This window comes from Antechinus flavipes, chromosome 5, assembly GCF_016432865.1.
Source record: "Antechinus flavipes isolate AdamAnt ecotype Samford, QLD, Australia chromosome 5, AdamAnt_v2, whole genome shotgun sequence".
Classification (NCBI taxonomy): domain Eukaryota; kingdom Metazoa; phylum Chordata; class Mammalia; order Dasyuromorphia; family Dasyuridae; genus Antechinus; species Antechinus flavipes.
Genome location: NC_067402.1, coordinates 52,764,144 through 52,777,521, shown reverse-complemented (window position 1 = coordinate 52,777,521; position 13,378 = coordinate 52,764,144). Strand labels below are relative to the sequence as shown.

At 39.4% G+C, this 13,378-nt stretch overlaps 1 protein-coding gene across 1 annotated transcript in view; it reads left to right on the top strand.

The window, feature by feature from the left end:
• The window catches only part of CUBN (cubilin), a 282,230-nt gene that overhangs the window by 232,334 nt on the left and 36,518 nt on the right, over positions 1 to 13,378 (top strand). The window contains exons 57-58 of the mRNA XM_051963617.1: positions 1,420 to 1,549; positions 4,761 to 4,978. Coding sequence (XP_051819577.1) covers positions 1,420 to 1,549; positions 4,761 to 4,978 — 348 coding nt within the window. The remainder of the gene's footprint in view (positions 1 to 1,419; positions 1,550 to 4,760; positions 4,979 to 13,378) is intronic.

Sequence of the window (13,378 nt, the reverse complement as noted above, 5' to 3'; positions counted from 1 at the left end):
AGCAGCAGTGAAGGATGTAAATGGTCATTTAGCCATGAACAAGAGCCTTCATAATTCATTCTCGTTCCCTGCTCTCTGAATTGTGACTTCTGACATTTTTGAAGTATGGCAATGGCTTTGTGTGGCTGCTGGCCCAGACAAAAAAGATTTGAGTAATTAACATTCCTTCCTCTGGTATTACTGTGGGTTAAAGAGAAGGATTGATTTTTTGACTGTCCTGGCGTAAGTGCTGCTTTGGCTGGCTAAACTCTTGCCTTCTCTTTTACTTAATGTTTGTCCCTCATTTTCATAGGATACTGTTTATGAGACTCACTATATCCTTTATAAGATCTCCATTTAAAGGGACAGTTTGGGTCTGCATAAGATTGCCAATCCCTGATAAGGGTGTGTATGTGCTTGAATTATTTAAGTGCTCAAAAACTTGTAGACTGTATAATTCAGTATTAAAAGGAAAAAATATGAAATATACATGGTATAGAAATCACTAGGCCATAGACATACAGCTAGCTCTCTATGATCTCAACAAAACATATCACACTGATGTGTTATTAAATTTATATTGAGACTGATGTTGGGGCTGAGATGGTTGTAATCGCCATTTTTTCATCTTCCTCATTCATACCATCAGGAAGACTTTTGAATTTACAGGATAATGCAATTTATAAATCTTTATAAAGCACCTACTATATATAGTAAGTCCATGAAATATTTATTCATTCAACAAATATTTATTTAGTGCTAAGAATGATGCAAGGAAAATAAAACACAGACCTTTAAAGGAGTTTACAATTTAATAAGAGTCTAGTCCAAGTCAAGAAGCATTTATTTAGTACTTCCTATCAAGCACTGCACTAGGCACTGGGAATACAAATGCAAGCAGAAAGAAAAACAGCCCTTGTGCTTGAGGAGGTTATGTTTTAATGGGAGAAGACAATACCTTAAAGAGAGCACAAGGTACACAGTGAGGGGGGTATTGTAAAGAAAGATCTATGGAAAATCAGGAGTGAAATCTGGAAAGAAATGAAGATTCCTACATGAAGATTCTGAGAACAAGCCAATCGGGGGAGAAGCTGAAGGGTTAGAGGGTATGTCCAATGTGAAGATCCAGGATGGAGTAAGCTTAAGAACTTTGTATAGGATAGTAGATGACCTCCTGTGAAGAGTGAGGAGGGCGACCTAGGGAGGAAAGTAAGAGAATTTGCTCCCTTCCTACCTCTATTCCTGTTATTCCCCCTTCTTCTCCCACTGGGATGGAAAGTCAAGAGGAGAATTCCAGCCAAAAATGATACAGAGAAGTTGGTCTCAGGACTTACAATTTTCAGAACATCAATTATCTTTAAGAAATAATAAAAAGGCAATATTATCTCTAAAATTCTATTCTAATATAGTGAAAATAAATGGTCTTTTCCTCTGTTACAGCATGTGGTGGCGTATTCAACTCATCCATTGGTATCGTCAAAAGCCCAGCCTATTCACGAGCAAACTATGCCAACGATTTGGAGTGTTCCTACCTCATCACTGTTACAAATGACAAAGTGATTGCACTCAAGTATGTAAATATTCCCCTTAAGAAAATCATTTTAAGGTAGTTTTTTTTTTTTTTAATGTGGTCCTCTATTGACAAAAGAAAAAGAAATCTCATCAACATTACAATAGGGTAAAAGAGACCTCGCTATTCTGAAGAATGAAATGAATGTTATCTAAATCTTTCAATAGATCTCTAAACCTGTGAAATGGGTATTTATTGTTGATGCAGAGAGAACACTCATTAGGACTGAAAAATAGCTATCTATATAGTTCAAAATGCCTTTTGTAATTTCTGTAAAAGCAGCTTGTTATAATTGCTTTAATAATCATAACAAGAATAGATGAAGAGCCCTGTGTGAAGCATAATTTTTAATGGCTCAAGATCCCATTCAATTATTGCTTAATCAGGAATTTTCCATCAACTTTATTATTCTTCTGAATTTCCTTTTTTCTTTACATTTTGCCATGAATTAAGATTAAACACAAATGGTCTGATTTTCTAAATGCATAAAGTGCAAGATAAGATTCACCAATAATTGATTCATACAATTAACCAATCATTCATTATGTACCTACGGAACACTGTCAGACACTGGCGGAGATCAAAGTTTAGTAAGACACAGCCCTTCCCTTTCCTCATGATGCTTCCTTTCTGATAAAGCGATGAGATGCTAGAACATGACTAACATGGGGATAAAACGCGGTGAGTGCATAGGAGAGCTTTGAAAGAAAGAACCCGGTCAGATGCCAGGGAGAAGGGTCAGGGGAAGGATCGTGGATTTAGATTCAAGGTCATGTAGCCGAACTTGAAATCTCAGGCTCTTCCCACTGGATCGTGCTTCAGAGAGAAAATGCCTTTGAAACCGGGCTTTGAAGGATGACAGGAGAAAGAAGAAAAGGAAAATATTTCAGGCACAAGGAACAGTATGAACAAAGGCACAGGGACAGCAGAGCACAATGTGTATTTGTGTTACACAGAATAAGCCAGTTTAACTGGAATGTAGTTTTTGTATGAGAGAGTGAGAGAGAGAGAAAGAGAGAGAGAGAGAGAGAAAGTCTGAAAAGATAGAGTAATATGGGGTAATAGTAAAAGAAGGGCCTTAAATGACAAATGAAGGCCATATACATTTATTTAACCAGGGCAATGTTACTCTAGCAACCATAACACCCACCATCTTGGATTTTGTAGAATATGCTAAATGTCAGTGCAATTCACTGAACACAAAAGGATTTTGTGCAACTGCTTATTAAAAGGAGCAATGGTTAGATAGACAGCCCCATACACCCACACATCTGCAATAATCCATTGGCCTAAACTATATTCACTTAGATCAAAACCTCACTCGGATTTCTACATGTGACTTTACATCCAAGAAAAACCTGATTGTGTTCACGAGATTAGGTGCAGAATAGGAAATGTAGGCTCTGAAGTGTGTTTCTTGTGCAGCCGAGTTAGGGCAGATTGAAAAACAGATGTACTCCGGTCCAAGCAGGCAGCTTCCTCAAAGGTCTGGGTATTAGGAAGGATGAAGGAAAAGGGGCCACAGGGAGCAAAACCAGATAGGCTACCTGTAGGTACTAATGAAGAAGGACAGATGCACTTGGTGACACTTCTCTCTCTCTCTCCCCCCCCTCCTCCTCCTTCTTCTCCTCCTTCTCCTCCTCCTCCTCCTTCTTCTTTTCCTTCTTCTTCTTCTTCTTCTTCTCCTTCTTCTTCTTCTTCTTCTTCTTCTTCCTTCTTCTTCTTCTCTCTCCTCTTTTCTTTCTTTCTTTCTTTCTCATTTTTTCTCTCTCTCTGTCCTTCTCTGTCCTCCTCTGTATCTTTCTCTCTCTCTCTTTCTGTCTTTCTCTCTGTATCTCTTTCTCTCCCTCCTTCCCTCTTTTTCCCTCTCTCTCTCTGTCTCTTTCTCTGGCTCTGGCTCTATCTCCATCTGTCTGTTTGTCTCTCTCTCTCTGTCTTTGTTTATTTCTCTGTGTATTTTTTTTTCTGTCTCTTTCTGTCTTTCTCTCTGTGTCTCTTTCTCTTCCTTCCTCTCTTCCTCTCTCCTTTCCTCCTCCCTCTCCCTCCTTCTCCCTCCTCCTCTCTCTTTTTCTCCCTCCCTCCCTACTTCTCTTCATCTCTCTCACTTTCCCTCTCCCTCTCTTTCTCTCTCTCCCTTCTCCACCCCCCCCAATCAATCACATACACACACATACACAGCTTTTTCATCTAGTTAGCTGCCAAGTCTATTTTAAATTCTTTTTTGCCAGTATCTCATGCATCTCTTCTGTGACCGAAACCATTGCAGTTCAGGTTCTTCCCTCTCCCTAATTATTCCTATTTTTGTTTAATTGTTTCAGTCTGGTCTGACTCTTTGTGACACCACTTGAGATTTTCTTGGCAAACATACTGCAATGGTTTTACACTTCCTTCTCTAATTTATTTGACAGATGAGAAAATAGAGGCAAACAGGTTGAAGTAACTTGCCCAGAGTCACACAGCTAGTAGTATAATTCAGGCTTTTACCTGTCTTTATTTAGATTATTGTAATTGGGGGCAGCTAGATTGCACAATGGATAAAATCCTGACCCTGAGCACTATTGTAATAACTCTTACTTGTAATCTCACCTCCAGTCACTTCCCTCTCAAATCTATAAAGAGTGGATTTTCCTAATGCACCACTCCCTCTCACAAATTACAGATCGCCTGTACTCAAAAATTTTTAGTTGCTCAGAACTGCCCAAACAACAAAACTCAAAATCTTGATCCAGGTGTTCAATATTCTCTATAATCTGACTCCAACCTACTTCTTCAATCTCATCTCATACTATTTCACTTCACAAGTATTTGGAAAGTGGACAAATCTTTCTAAGTACAGTAAAAAGAAGTCAAAAAGAGAACAATGCAAACATTAAGTCTTTTCCAAAATAAATAAAAATACTCCTTCCAGAAGTGTAGATAACAGTCCATTGTTACCTCCTCAAACATGATGACTCCTGTCCATGTCATCTCTTGTCCATCCTTGACAGGGCTTCCACCTAGCATTTTTGAGATTGTCCTCTTGAGCTTCTGACATTATATAAGTACAAGAGGAGCACAAAAGCTATTTCTTAGCTGCTCTCTTGCTACGTGACCATCCTATCTTATTTTCTGATCATACATCTATTATCTGATTCTTACTTTTATAAAATCTGTACAGGCTTGTGTGGGATCTATGCTACAAATCTCACTATGAAAACTTTCATTTCCACAGGTTCAATGATTTTGATGTGGCCATTTCCCCCTCCTGTTCTGCAGACTACTTGGCCGTGTATGATGGCCCAAATATCAGCGCTCCACTTCTTGGTACATTCTGTGGGTCAGTGCTTCCACCAGATATCAAAAGCACCAACAATAGCTTGTTCCTGGTTTTCAAGACAGATTTCTCTGAAACAGCAAAAGGTTGGATGTTATCTTACAGAGAGACATTAGGTAAGTATGATGTCTGACATCCAGATTCATTCTCCATATCTATTTTTATTGACTACCTGCCAATCTTTCTCTTTTTTTGTTGTTTTAGTTTTTTTTTAAACTTTTTGTTTTCAAAACATATGCACGGATAATTTTTCAACCTTACATATAAACAGAGCCTTGTTTTTCAGATTTTCCCATTCTTCCCCCCATCCCTTCCCGTAGATGGCAAGCAATCCAATATATGTTATACATGTTAAAATATATGTCAAATCCAATATTTATTTATACAGTTCTTTTGCCGCACAAGAAAAATCAGATCAAAAAGGAAAGAAAATGAGTAAGAAAACAAAATTCAAGTGAACAATATCAAACAGAATGAGAGTGTTATATTGTGATCTTTGTTTTTGAAAATGAATTGAATGCAATTCTATCTATTGGGACACATAAGAAAGTACAATTCAAAACTACACTAAAAGCAACAGCAAAATGTATTTATTAAGTATCTACTTTGTGATAAACACTTAGGACACAAAGTAAAAAACATCTTCTGCCCTCAAGGAGCTCACATTCTGATGAGGGAGATGACATGCAAACAACTACATACATACAAGATATGTGGAAGGAACAATTTCATGTGGGTTCTTTTCAATAATTCATTGAATTTGTGCATAATCCACACTTAGCAGAGTGGCTGATACTAGGAGGTGAACAAATTGTATCATGTTAATGTAATTAAATTTGGGGAGCTATAAGAAATTATGAAAGGGAGAATTTCAGAAGAACCCAAATGATAAATCAATGAGCATTTATCACTATGTTCCAGGCTCTAAATGCTAGGGTTACAAAGAAAAATCAAAAGACTTTACCTGAAAAGACTTATATGAACTGATACTATGTGAAGTGAGAAGAACCAGGAGAAAAACATATAATACCAATAGGGATGCAAAGGCAGACACCTTTCCACCTTCCTTTCATAATAATTACAAATCTTCCATGCATTTTCATTCTGAGTGATTTCTGTGTCTGTTTTTTCATGAATCTCAACTGTTGGGCTGAAAACTTATTCAAACTAATCTTCTCTTTCTTCTTCTTCCTTCTCTTCCTCCTTCTCCTCCTTCTCCTACTCCTCATTTTTCTCTTCTTCTTCCTCCTTCTCTTCCTCCTCTTCCTCCTCCTCTTCCTTTTCTTCCTCCTATTTCGGTGACACAGCTGGCAGGTATTTGAGGCCAGATTTGAACTCAGGTCCTCCTGACTCTGAGACCAGTGTCCTATCCACTGAACTACCTAACTGGCCCACCTCTGTTATTGAGCCTATCATTTTCAGCGAATGCTTACATGATTTCTTGGATATGTTATTGTTGATAATATATATTGTGGACTATTTGTACTTATAGTACATATTTATTAACCATTAAACCACGTCAGGGCTCCCTGCTATATGTAGCATTATTAGTGATCACGTTGAAGAAGTTCTGCAGTCAACCCGATAGAATTACAGAGTATTGGCCATTATATGAAGACAATAAATTGGACGCTGGAAACTTCTAATGATTGGCTGCTTTAACTTTGAGCTTGGGCTAAACAGAACAACCATGTTCTGAGATGATCGACTTGGAGAGTCCTTTGAGAAGAGAACAAACTCTGGAGGAAGAATTGAGCTCTTGCAGACTTGCTGTTCATCTTTACTTTTGTGTTTCTCACAGATAACCATGGTGGTAGGGGGTGCAAGAGAGTGGGGAGGAAGTCTGTAGATTTTCTGTCCTTTTTCATGTTGTAGCAAATATAGGGAAGGTAAATTAAGGCAGGGAGAGACTCAAGATAGGTAGACCCATGGAGTCTGCTGTTTAAAGAGTATTCTTCCATTCCCCCTTAGTTCAGATCCAGATCATGATCACATCTCACTTGGATTATTGTAACAGACCTTTAACTGTTCTCCCTGTTTTGAATGTCCCCCCTCTTGAATCTGTCCTCCACACAGATGCCGATTCCTAAAGCTCAAATATGTCATTCCTCTACTTAATATACACTCTTGTGACTTCTCATTATCTCTAGTACCAAATACAAACTCCTCTGCTGACATTAAAACTCTTCCCAACCTGACTCTGACTTCCCTGTTCAGTTCTGCTATATATTCCTCTCCCAACAATGTCTTGTTCACCAAGAGAGCCTTCTTCCTGTTCTTCACACACACAATTTCATTTCCCACCTCCATGCTTCTGCACAGGCTGCCTCCCATTCCTGGAACTCACTCCTTTGTCTCTGTGCATTAGAATCCCTATTTTCCCTCAAAGCTCAGCTCACGTGCCCCCTTTTCTGTGACCCCCTTTCTTGACACCCCCTTTCCCCAGATGCTAGTGTCTGCCCCTAGAATCGACTCCAATTTATCAGATATGTGCCTTTTGTAAATGTGCTCTCTCCTTTTAGAACATAAACTTCTGGAAGGCAGAAATGATCTCATGTCTGTCTTTGTTTCTCCAATGCTGAGCTAACTAACTGTATCTGCTAACACACTGTATCTGCTCCAGCAAATGCTTGCTGATGGACCCCTTTGAAATCAATCAATCGGCATGGACTTTCCTTAATTTCCTTTTTTCCTGGCTGGTGCTCAGATGGTTACTGAAATGTTGGCGCAGCCCCTGCCAGCTTGGGCAGTTTGCACAATACTTCAGAAGTTCCCCTGCATTTCCCAGCTTCATTAAGTTGTCATTTTCTGAGTTACCATGAAGACATTCTCAGGTTTTACTGAGGTTGTTCAGAAAAAGAAAAAAAATCTTGCCCTCCCAGAGACATTGTTGAAGGCTGAGTCATTGGACTGCTACAGTCAATTACTGTTTTCCATTGGTCACAGTCAGAGCAGAGGCTCCAAGGAGAAGAAGGAGAAGCGGAATTTCATGACTTGCCAGCACTGTGCTCCCCCCAGGTCTCACAGCCACGACTTTTAGCTTCTTTTCACTTGACTGAATGGTGCAGGGAACCCCAATGTGGTTTAAAAGTATATTGTGTGAAATGTTTCCCTCTGAGTGTTCATCGAAAATGTGTTAACCTTCTTAGTTTCTCATCATTTTTTTCTTAATAAAAAAATCACAACTCTTATTTAGAGTTTTCTCATATAATAATGATAAGATGATTTACCACGCATTGGACACAAGCAGATTTCTAATTTTTTATGTATGGGTAACATTAGGTCTAGATTTACTTCTAGGATTTATCTCGTCTTCTAGCTCTGGGTCTGGCTAAGGGAATCTGATTTGGCTAATAGGATTCACAGCCTTTCACTTCCATGCCATCCATTTAAAGCTGCCTTCTTAAAGTGACTGAAAGCTACCTTGTATGTCAGCAGCTCAGCTCCTGCGATAAGACAAGGGCTGACTGCAAAGCTGGTATCTTTTGGTTTCCAGGGTTTTCCGTTTAGATCTGGAAGGGAAAAAAAGAAAGGGATCGCTTCACTTGAGTGAATCATTGATATGAAAAAAAGATGAGAGACAGGAATTCTTTTCTGTGCCATTTCATGCTTTGGTTTTATCCATTTACGTTAAATGTGCCAACAGATTTTTCCTTTTTAAGATACAATATTCAGTATTAGGAATCTGGATTGAATTTGGAATTTTGTATAAGGAACTCCCTTGTGAGGAGATGACTTCCTCCAATGCTGACTAGCATCTTCACTGCAATTAGAGTCTCCTAAATCACTGAGGATTTTGAAAGATAAAGGGAACACTATAAATATAGTCTTTCTCTCTTTCTCTCTCTCTATATGTATATATATATATACATTTAATATCATATGTATATCTATTTATATTATATGTGCATTTATCAATATATAGCAATATATAACATATATTAACAAATTCTGGTAAAACTTCTCATACTATTGAAAAGATTGCGAAATATGGTCCAAATGCTAAAACTGTTAGGTGAATTCAGAAGTGGTAGAAATGCCAGATACAGAAAATTAATGATAAAGGGCTCGGTGTAATTTTGGGAGGAGTTCTCTAGTGGACTTCTCCATGGATCTGTGTTTGGTCTTCTGTTTAATGTTTTTATCAACGATTTAGATAAAGATAAAGATTTTTAAATGAAATTAGTCAACTTCACATTATAAAATAGGGGAGATATAGACAGACATTAGCTTCATGAATAAGAACTGGGGGAGGTTTAATGTACTGCAAGTTTAACATGGGGAAGCTATGTGGAACAGTGGACAGAATGTCAGGGCTACAGTTAGGAAGCCTTGATTTCAAAGCCAAACTCAGACAGTCACTCAATCCTGTTTGCCTCAGTTTCCGCATCTGTACAATGATCTGGAGAAGGGAATGTGAATTACTCCAGTATCTTTGCCAAGAAAACCCCAAACAGGGTCACAAAAGAGTCAGACATGATTAGAAATGACTAAACAGAAACACATTTTAATGTGTCAGCAGTGTGGTGTGGCAACCTAAAAAACCACCGGCCTCTTGGGCTGCATGGAAAGAGACGATGCTTCTATGAATAAGGAGCAGCTTCAGTCCTCTTCCCTGATCAGATCACTTTGGGAGTATTGTGTTAAGTGCTACAGCCTCCTTCATAAGCTGGAGAGCATCCAGGATGGTGTAGACCTCAGTCTGTGTCCCATAAGGATCGGTTAAAGAAATGAGAGCTGGAGAAGAGCAGACTCGTGAAGAATATGATGTCTGTGCTCATTTTTTTGGAGAGCTGCTATAGGGAAGAGAGTTTCATCTTAAGCAAGGTTTTAAGTGCAAGGGACAGAGCCAGCAACAATGGGTAGAGATTGCATAGGGGAAATCTGAGTTTAATGTCAGGAGAAATGTAGTAACCCTTATAGCTGTGGCAAAGTAGACCAGGCTTCCTTGGCAATTATCAGCCTCCCTTTCACTAAAGTCCTTCCAGGGGAAATTAGCTGACCACTTATCAAATATAGAGAGGGTTTCTTTCAGATATGAGTAATAATGGAGCATCCATGACCCAGTGCTAGATTTTGTGATTCTGGAATTCTTGTTATAATTTCACAGGTCTCTTCCTAAGGAATAAAATGTGCAGAGTAGGGCCTAATACCTTTATGCTTTTGTTCACCCTGTACCCAGTATGCTACTTTAAGGCAATTAGAGGGTCCAGTAGAAGGGCCCAGGTCTCAAGTCTAGATAATCTGAGTTCAAGTTTGGTCTCAGATCCTGGGCAAGTTACTTAACTCTGTTGCTTTAGTTTCCCCATCTGTAACATGAACTGGAGAAGAAAATGGCAAATCACCAAAGTTTCTTTGCCAAGAAAACCCCAAATGGGATCACCAAGAGTTGGACATGACTGAAAATATCGAAACAACATAAAGTAGAGTTCTTTAAACATTCCCAAATATGGAAATTTTCTAGTGTTGATGCTTATTACCTCTGGTAAAGCAGATGCAGCAGAATGGAATACACCCAGGGCATTGCTTAAAGAATAGAGAGTTTAAAAGAGCTAGTAAGTGTTAGAGTTGGGACTGAAACCCCCATCTCCTGACTACAAATCTGTCCCTCAAGCTGATCAAACAGACTGTCTCATTTTATATACACAGTAGGCACCTAAATGTTGGTTAAATTGGAGAGTTGTGAAATTCATTGAAAATGGAGTAAAACAGAATGAAGAGTCATGGAAAGAATGTCATCAGCAATGTTGGCTAGGATTAGAGTTCCAAAGTATCAACTTATGATTAAACTGTGAAATATGGGGGAAAAAGGAAAAAGAAATTTGAGCAAAAGTGAATTCCATATACTGCAATTAAACACACACTGCTAGTTACTATTGGGGTAGGATTAAATTCTGAGTCTCTAAACAAATTTCAAAAACTTTTTATTGTTTATTAGTTGCAAAGTAAACAGCTCTCTCAGAAAGTGGGGCTCTGGCTATTTGTATTATCTTCAAACTAGGAAAAACTTTTAAAAGAGGCCATTATTAGTAAGTGCTTCATAAATGCTTATTTCTTTCCTTCTCTTTTTCCTCTCTTTTTCTCCTTCTTTCCTTCTTTCTATTCTTCCTTTTCTCCCCCTCCCTCTTTTCCTCCCTCTCTTCCTCCTTTTTTCCTCCCTTTCTTTCTTCTTATCTTCCATTTCTTATAATACAGTGCATAAGTAAATACAAAGTATACACAAGTAAGTACAAAATAATTCTCAGAAAGTGAGCAGGAAAGTTGTAAGTCAATCATATTTATTAAGTATTTACTGTGTGTCAAGCACTAGGTTAAGTCTGGGAGATACAAAGAAATGCGGAGATGATCAGTCATTAGCAAATGGAGTCCTTGTCTCAGAATGAGGACCTGAATAGACTCTTGACAAGATCTAAGGATTCCAAGATAGAAATGAGGAGGAAAAGCATTGCAGAAATCCCAGGCAGGCTCGGTCGTGGGAGCTGGACTATTAGGTACAGGTATATGGATGGTTTAGCTGGACGCTAGAACACCTGGCATCTTGTAACTGGAATGATGTGGAAAGATAGGTGAAAGTCAAATTGTGAAGTTTGTTCTGACTTTAACTGTCAAATGAAGGATTTGCTTCCCCAGCCACCAAGTGTGTGTGTGTGTGTGTTTCTGTATGTGTCTGTCTGTCCTGTGTGTCTGTTTGTGTCTGTATGTCTATGTGTGTGTGTCTGTGTGTGTTCGAGGAGGCAGGAATGAGCCCCGCTGGAGTTTCTTGAGGAATGGAGCTCTGTAGTTAAACTGGCATTTGAAGAATATCATTTTGTGAGGGACATGGATCAGGAAAGACAGGCTGGAGGCAAGTAGCCTAATTAGACAATGAGTGATAAAGGCCACCCTAGTGGCCCCTGTGGGCCCAGAGCACAGGGGAAACTGAATCAGACACAAAATGTTAACACTGCCATTTTTAACAAATGGAATCTCATTGGTTTCTTATAACTCTGGGAATACCTTTGTGTGTACCAGAGAAATCAGATTCCTCCTCCTTCTGTTGGGGTATCAAGTCATTTGAGGAATGCTTCAGTGGTAACCCACCTGATGCTTGTCACTCGGTTCCATATTTGTGACCTATTTTGACCAGAAAACCCCAGGATCCTTCTTTTTTGCAATTTTTTTTTGTATCCAAGTGCTGTGTTGTCTGTAAGTGACATACCAATCACCATCAGCTTTGACAACTCTCATGGCTAGGATTAGATTGGGGATTTAGAATAATCCCACTTACTGTCCAGGGCCACAGTAATTTCATTTATTCAAAAATCATCATTTTGTTTTTCTGCCTCAAGTCTGGGAGGCTGTTCCCGGCCACAGGCCAGTTGGTTAAGCATTCTGTAATGCCCTGAGCTGCTCAAGGGCAACCCCTACAAGTCCTCCCTACCCATCTGAGGGCATGGGCCGTGCCAGGAGGGAGAACGTAATCCGAGTAAACAGGAACTCAGGCGGCCCTGCAACGGGATTCGGAGGAAGTATACATGACTCCAACCGCCAACAAGCACAGGATTTTGTGTTTCTATCTGGTTTCCTCCACCTGCTTTCAGGAGTATGAGTCAAGTGGCAGTAAGCTGGAAGGAGGGTCAATAGGATGAGGGGTCCAGTTCTTCAGGGCCAGTGCACCTGGGGAACAAGGATAAAGGAAGTCACTTCTCTGCTAGAGAAGGGAGTGTGCGCCAATGGAGAGGGCCAGCGGTGACCGCTGAGGCTATTCCATTGCTTTACTATATTAAAAAAAAAAAAAAGCATCCTGTTTTTGCTTTTCTATAAAATAAGCATTAGGAATTCCTTCCCTCTAACGAAGGTGTCTATTAGTGGGATCAAAGAGATAATGGCAGATAATATCCTGTGCAATAGAAATGTATTAAATGTATTAAAGTGCCTCCAAAAATCAGTCTCAATACAGGCAACGTAACCATCCTAATTTATTTCCTGGCATGTCTTGAACCAAATCCTATCTTTACCTTCCTCTCTATCATGTTATATAGGAAGAAAGAGTGAAATCAGGAGCTGAGCTCTGACCATTAATCCTGCTTCATTGTAGCAATCCAAGTCACTGGCGTATTTGTTAAATGCCAATTAACTGAGTGATGCAAAAATAGAAACAAAACAATCTTTTCTCCCAAGAAGCTTTCATTCTACTGAGAGGAAAAACAAGTATTCTGCAAAACTATGTGAGCGGGGAGTGAACCCCAGTAACCGAGGGATCAGGGCCTGGCTCTTTGAGGAGGAAGCACCAGAAGTGAGTATTCTTGCACCACTGGGTGCTGTTGATCATCCTCTCTCCTGGACAGACCCTCTCACAAAGTTTTCAGAACCCCCTGTCTCTGGTTTTCTTACCTTTCTGACTGTTCCTTCTCAGTCTCTTCTGCTGGATCTGCCATCAAGTGCCTACTAATCATGAGTAACTCCTAGGACTCTGTCTTGGGCTTTCTCCCCCATTTATACTCCTTCACTTGGTGATTGCATCATCTCTCAGGGGT